This window comes from Salvelinus namaycush, chromosome 30 (assembly GCF_016432855.1).
Source record: "Salvelinus namaycush isolate Seneca chromosome 30, SaNama_1.0, whole genome shotgun sequence".
Lineage (NCBI taxonomy): Eukaryota > Metazoa > Chordata > Actinopteri > Salmoniformes > Salmonidae > Salvelinus > Salvelinus namaycush.
Window position 1 is genome coordinate 27,505,772 of NC_052336.1, and position 7,356 is coordinate 27,513,127.

Here is a 7,356-nt window from a genome sequence, read left to right on the forward strand (position 1 = left end):
CAGCCAACTGTGTTTTGGCACCCCACTGTGACTTTCATTATTTGACCAACTGGTAGTCCCTCCTAAAAAACAATGAGCTGTTGCTTTTCCACAGAGGTGTCTACAGACACTGTGTTCTGTTTGTTTTTGCCAAAGTGTTGAGAGGCTTGGAAAAGTCCTCATGGGAACCTACAAAAATATAGTTTTTAATGTATTTATTTTGGAATAAAAAGTATGCCTTATCAAATCACATGCTTCGTAAACAACAGGGGTAGACGAACAGTGAAAATGCTTATTACGGGACCTTCCAAACAATTCAAGAAAAAATGAAATTGTAGAAAAAATTAAAATAAAACAAATGATAACTGGGTAATATACACTGTGTACCAGTAATAAGTCGATGTGCTGGGGTATGAGGTAATTGAGGTAGATTTAAGCAGTAAGGCATTATTGCTATTATAAACTGGTTACCAACGTAATTACAGCAGTAAAACTGAATGTTTTGTCATACCCATCGTATACAGTCTGATATACCACGGCTGTCAGCCAATCAGCATTCAGGGCTCGAACCACCCAGTTTATAAATGTGCATATAGGTAGGGATAAAGTGACTAGACAACAGGATAGATACGGAGTATGTGATGAGTCAAACAGATTAGTGCAAAAAGGGTCAATGCAGATATTCCAGGTAGCTATTGGTTAACTATTTAACTAACTATTTAGAAGTCTTATAGCTTTGGGGTAGAAGCTGTCCGGCGCCCTGTTGGTTCCAGACTTCGTGCATCAGTACCGCTTGCTGTGCAGTAGCAGAGAGAACAGTTTATGACTTGAGTGGCTGGCGTCTTTGACAATCTAAGATTATTATTGGTATATGTTATTCTTTAGGTATGTGGCAGTATATTTCTCATGTATTCACACTTATTTCTGCCTTACACTACTACATTGATGTATTCAATACTTATTTAGCAAAAAAAACGAGTGAAATGTTGGGGTCTTAAAGCTGCAATATGTCATTTTTGGGGCGATGACCAAATTCACATAGAAATGTGCGTTATACATCTAATTGAAAGCGGTAGATATGTTCTATGTGCGCTATTTATATGCTTCCTGTTCTTACATTTTATTTTTTTAAATTTTAATTTCGGTTTTGCACACCAGCTTCAAACAGCTGAAAATACAATATTTTTGGTTATGGTAAATATATTTCACACGGTTTAGATGGTACGATAATACATCTCTACACTATACTTGCTTGTTTTGTCACATTGCATGAAATTAGGCGATCTATTAGAATTTTAGCAAGCAGGAAATGTCGGAGTGACATCTGTATAGTCATTGTGCATCTTCCATTTCCTAATAACATTTTTTAATGGAACTCTTTTTATTTGATAGGAATCCGGGGAATGTAATGACTGTAACACCTAATATTGACAGGCAAGATGGCGCTGACTTTGAGAAAAGGATATCTGGAGATGCTGAGAACGTGTTGGAGATTACAAACACGTTATGTGAAAATTCCTGTTCTTAATCAAATGGGTAGGTTGTTCACCCGTATGTCGACAAATCTAAACTGGTCAAGTTATCCGTGCGATGTATTATCTCTGGAATAGAGCAAGCTAAATGTGCACATTAGCTAACCATTAGCCGGTTAGGCTACATCTCACAAGCTTGATGAGTATGTTGTGTTGAAATCCAAAGGCAAAACAGCAGCTTTCATTAATACATCTCATCTGTATAAAATTTGTTGCAATTTAATATATTGAGCATCATCTTGGTGTGTAAATAATTTATAGCCAGTGAATAGTTACACAACAAACTTGTATTTCAGACAATGAATAGGATCAATCTCTCCCAGAGGGAATAAACTAACTGAATAATCTGTCATTCAGGACTTCTGTGTCCTGCAATAGCACGTCATCGAAGTTCTCAGAGCAAATTACCATCAAGGTACAGTATATCCACTCAACTTCATAATGTAAAATGATTATGTATTACTTCGTACTCCATATTGTTTCTAGATTACAATTATTTCTGTGTGATGTCTGATCTCAAATCATTTAAAGAGAACACCTTCACCCACCCAAAATATTATAGAATCAAAATAACGCAATTTCGGCTCATGTTCCCCAGCAGTTATGTACCACCGACGTCCTTATCCAGACCACTGTGGCCAGAATTGTCCTATATCAGCAGTGACGAAAAGGAGAGGCAGCACAAAGGTGGGGGAAAGGATGACCGATGTACACTAATTGTTGCTTTCTGAATGCTTTCTCAGTTTTGATAAAGCAAAACCTACATTAAACACACATCAAAGACAATTTATGTGAAATATGTGTCCTTTAAAACATTTTAACACAGGCCTATTTTGTAGTGAAAGAGACATAAAATTTCAGCCTACGGCTAAATCAATCTTTAAATTCAGTGTTTTTGTAATTTACTGTGTCTGAATGATCACTCTCCCATTGCCTTTCAGTGGTTCTAGAAAATGTGAACACCCTTCTTGCAAAGGAAGACTATGGAAGGCTTTTTGCAGTTCTCCATTTTGCAAGTCGACAGTGGAAAGTGACAAATGAAGACCTGATCCTCATTGAAAACCACATTGATGCTGAATGTGGTGACAGGATTAGACTTGAGAAGGTCTGTGTCCTTTATATTCTTAGTGTCATTACTATTTGGAAGGGAAACATTTTCCACACATGCCAAATCTTTTTAGCCTTGTCCCAGTTCTTTTTATGCTCTTACCAACTCAATTGCTGTCATTGTCAACCCAAACATCTGTCAAAATCAAATCAAGTTTATTTTATATAGCCCTTCGTACATCAGCTAATATCTCGAAGTGCTGTACAGAAACCCAGCCTAAAACCCCAAACAGCAAGCAATGCAGGTGTAGAAGCACGGTGGCTAGGAAAAACTCCCTAGAAAGGCCAAAACCTAGGAAGAAACCTAGAGCGGAACCAGGCTATGAGGGGTGGCCAGTCCTCTTCTGGCTGTGCCGGGTGGAGATTATAACAGAACATGGCCAAGATGTTCAAATGTTCATAAATGACCAGCATGGTCAAATAATAATAATCACAGTAGTTATCGAGGGTGTAGCAAGTCAGCACCTCAGGAGTAAATGTCAGTTGCGGTCTCTAGAGAGTTGAAAACAGCAGGTCTGGGACAGGTAGCACGTCCGGTGGACCGGTCAGGGTTCCATAGTCGCAGGCAGAACAGTTGAAACTGGAACAGCAGCAAGGCCAGGTGGACTGGGGACAGCAAGGAGTCATCATGCCCGGTAGTCCTGACGCATGGTCCTAGGGCTCAGGTCCTCCGAGAGAGAGAAAGAAAGAGAGAAGGAGAGAATTAGAGAGACCATACTTAAATTCACACAGGACACCGGATAAGACAGGAGAAGTACTCCAGATATAACCAACTGACTCTAGCCCCCCAACACAAACTACTGCAGCATAAATACTGGAGGCTGAGACAGGAGGGGTCAGGAGACACTGTGGCCCCATCCGATGATACCCCCGGACAGGGCTAAACAGGAAGGATATAACCCCACACACTTACATAAAATTATTTTATGTATTTTACTAAATTACAGTTCTCAACCACAACATATTTTCGCTCGCCCTATTTTTGGCACACAAATAAGTCTCAAATAAGTCTGCAATGTTGGTAGACCCTAGCATCAAGTGCAGTCTTATAGGCTGCACATTTTAATGGACAAAATCTTTCCATCTAATAGGTGCTACTGGTTGGTGGAGAAGAGTTCACACTGATTGGGAGGCCCCTACTCGGGTAAGTTTTCTAGTTCTATATCATCAACTGGGTGGGCGGATTATGCATGTTTGGTTTTTGAATGTATGCAGTGTCCATTTTGAATATACTGCTCTAATTTTCTCATTTCTAACAGTAATTTCCCCTCTTTTCGCATGTAGTCGTGATTTGGTCAGAGTAGAGGCAACTGTCATTGAGAAGACTGAATCCTGGCCCAAAGTTCACATGCGGTTCTGGAAAAGACACAGATACCAGAGGAAAAGAAGTATTTAGTTTTTTTACATGTTGAATGTTTTTGATATTTAAACAATGAAGTTAAAATAATCTTTGCAACTGCGTAGTGTACAAATCAAAGCTAGCAACAACACTATTCCTTTATTCCTATGACGCGTATATGAAATGTTTTAATTGGGAAACAATATAAACAACAATACTCTAATGGAAACGTCAAGAATAATATCCCTGGGAGAATTGTCAGCATGAACAAGCGTGTAAAAGCTGCAAGAGTTTGTGTGGGAAAGTGACACATTCCAAGGTATTTTTTGGTTTTGCTTTGTTACATTACAGCCTTATTATAAAATTGGTAAAATATTTTTTCCCCCCTCATCAATCTACACACAATACCCCATAACGACAATAACCGGTTTTTAGACATTTTTGCAAATTTAGTAAAAATGAAAAACTGAAATATAACATTTACATAAGTATTCAGACCCTTTACTCAGTACTTTGTTGAAGCTCCTTTGGCAGCGATTACAGCATCGAGTCTTCTTGGGTATCGACGCTACAAGCTTGGCACATCTGTATTTGGGGAGTTTCTCCTATTTTTCTCTGCAGATCCTCTCAAGCTCTGTCAGGTTGGATTGGGAGCGTCGCTGTGCAGCTATTTTCAGGTCTCTCCAGAGATGTTCGATCGGGTTCAAGTCTGTGTTCTGGCTAGGCCACTCAAGGACATTAAGACTTGTCCTGAAGCTCTCCTGCGTTGTCTTTGCTGAGTGCTTAGGGTCTTTGTCCTGTTGGAAAGTGAACCTTTGCTCCGGAGCAGGTTTTCATCAAGGATCTCTCTACTTTGTTCTGTTCATCCTGACTAGTCTCCCAGTCCCTGCCGCTGAAAAACATCCCCACAGCATGATGCCGCCACCACCATGCTTCACCAATTTGGGGCTCCCGAGTAGCACAGCATCTCAGTCCTAGAGGCATCACTACAGAACCTGGTTTGCTTCCAGGCTGTATCACAATTGGCCGTGATTGGGAGTCCCATAGGGCGGTGCACAATTGGCCCAGAGTTTGGCCGGGGTAGGCCATGATTGTAAATAATGTGTTCTTAACTGACATGCCTAGTTAAATAAAGGTTAAATAAAATGTTAAAAAATAAACGTGGGGTGGTGCCAGGTTTCGTCCAGGCGTGTCGTTTGGCATTCAGGCCAAAGAGTTCAATCTTGCTTTTCAGTCTTTAGGTGCCTTTTGGCAAACTTACTGAGGAGATGCTTCCATCTGGCCACTACCATAAAGGCCTAATTGGTGGAGTGCTGCAGAGATGGTTCGGTTTCTGAAAGATTCTCCCATCTCCACAGGGGAACTCTGGAGCTCTGTCAAAGTGACCATCGGGTTCTTGGTCACCTCCCTGACCAAGGCACTTCTCCCCCAATTGTTCAGTTTGGCTGTGCGGCCAGCTCTACAAAGAGTCTTGGTGGTTCCAAACTTCCTCCATTTAAGGATGATGGAGGCCACTGTGTTCTTGGGGACCTTCAATGCTGCAGACATTTTTTGTTACCCTTCCCCAGATCTGTGCCTCGACACAATCCTGTCTCTGAGCTCTATGGACAATTCCTTCGACCTCATGGCTTGTTTTTTTTCTCTGACATGCACTGTCAACTGTGGGACATTGTATAGACAGGTGTGTACCTTTCCAAATCATGTCCAATCAATTGAATTGACCACAGGTGGACTCCAATGAAGTTGTAGAAACATCTCATTGATGATCAATGGAAAAAGGATGCACCTGAGCTCAATTTCGAATCTCATAGCAAAGTGTCTGAATACTTAAGTTATTTCTGTTTTGGATGGTTTTTATACATGTTCAAAAATTTCTAAAACCTGTTTTCGCTTTGTCATTATGCGGTATTGTGTGTAGATTGATGAGGGAAAACATGTATTTAATCCATTTTACAGTAAGGCTGTAACGTAACAAAATGTGGAAAAAGTCATGGTGTCTGACTACTTTCTGAATACACTGTAGTTGGGTGATCACTTGATCATCAATTCTAAGATTCTCTTTTTAGATTCAATGAATGACCTGAATTCCTCTGTCCACACATGCCAATTACTGTTCAAGGATAATTTCATATTGTTTTCTTGGAGTAAACCGGAACATTAAATCTCTCCAGAGAGTGGAAATTCCCCAGGATATCACAACAGAAAAGAGAGGCACACTTGAGGCCTTGCATTATAATAGTATTTTTTTATTCATTAAACATTCTAAATTATATTCAAACATTCTAAATTATATTCATCCTCTGAAGTAAACTCTGTAAAAGCAGTATGAATAACCTGACAGTGTGTGTTTCAGAATAATGTTGTGTACGTGTGGCTGCTGCAAGACTAACTATTGTCTTTTCCTTTTTCAGTTATTGTGCAACCACAAACAGTGCTTCGGATCAACACAATTGAAGTTGCTCCCAGATTGACTTGATGCTATATGTTTTGAATTGTAAATAAACTTTTGGCCAGTGAATGTGCCACTGAAACTTGGAACACATGCTCAGTTGAAAATATAATGGGAAAACACATTTATGATCAATATTTGGTATCTTTCAAGTGAATCTTTGTAAATGTGCCTTTTTATGTAATCAGATCTGTTGTATACGTACAATTAAAGCAATCTGTCATAGGTCAATTGTTTATGAATCTGTTATGAAATTGGTGAAATCCAGGCGCAGTTTCTCACCTATATGACAAATAGCCATAGGACACCTATGATATCATGTTGCACAGTGGAGAAACCTAGCTTGAAGACAGCAAAGAAGGAAAACTTGAGCTATTCCAGCCTGGTCTCATAGACTAGACATAATATAGTAAGTGAATCTGGGACACATTGTGTTTTCACACTTGGTCCCTTTCAGACAAGTTTTGTGAACTCAGTGTGGTTCGCTTATTTTTTTTGCAGTGTGAATACTCCAAAATATCTCAGACCCTTCAAAAGAGCCCCCGAACCGAACAGACCATCTTGAGGTGGTCTCGGTTCGGTTCTCTTTTTTAGGACAACGTAAACACAAAGCTCCCCAAGTTCGCTTATTATTCCCGCACCACACACTAGACTACTGCAACACCGTTTCCCCTGCTATAAACCCTCACATTCGAGCCACAAAGAGAGATGATGATGTGCAGGTTCATGGAAGAAAATGTGTGCTCTTTTTGGTTATTGATTAGTGATTGTCAAGGAGTTTTATTCAATATAATCAATATTGCAAACAAATAATCTACCCAAAAAATTGATCTCTAGGCTGAGAGCTTCATAAGCTGTTTATTGTTTGTGGAGTTTCAATAGTGAGAAGACAACATATTTGGTGAAAATCACAACATAGGGTACGCAATTTATTCTAGCTCTTAAAGGGG

The 7,356-nt window shown here is 39.7% G+C and overlaps 1 protein-coding gene across 2 annotated transcripts; it reads left to right on the plus strand.

Annotated features, from left to right (window-relative positions):
- Positions 1–1,381: 1,381 nt before the first annotated feature.
- On the plus strand, positions 1,382–6,633 carry LOC120025010 (39S ribosomal protein L21, mitochondrial-like). 2 transcript variants are annotated; one of them, XM_038969437.1, is made up of 7 exons: positions 1,382–1,515; positions 1,869–1,926; positions 2,110–2,198; positions 2,453–2,616; positions 3,710–3,762; positions 3,903–4,006; positions 6,369–6,633. In XM_038969437.1, exons 1-7 carry the CDS (start codon positions 1,419–1,421, stop codon positions 6,431–6,433), a joined length of 630 nt encoding a protein of 209 aa, XP_038825365.1. In that variant the 5' UTR covers positions 1,382–1,418; the 3' UTR covers positions 6,434–6,633. The 2 variants fall into 2 exon arrangements, with proteins under 2 accessions (XP_038825365.1, XP_038825366.1); XM_038969438.1 differs by having other exon boundaries at positions 2,113–2,198.
- Positions 6,634–7,356: the final 723 nt, after the last annotated feature.

Coding starts and splice junctions, on each gene's coding strand:
- LOC120025010 (XM_038969437.1), top strand. CDS start 1,419: ATGGCGCTGACTTTGAGAAAAGGATATCTGGAGATGCTGAGAACGTGT. Junction 1,516..1,868: donor TCCTGTTCTTAATCAAATGG/GTAGGTTGTTCA, acceptor TCTGTCATTCAG/GACTTCTGTGTCCTGCAATA. Junction 2,617..3,709: donor ACAGGATTAGACTTGAGAAG/GTCTGTGTCCTT, acceptor TCCATCTAATAG/GTGCTACTGGTTGGTGGAGA.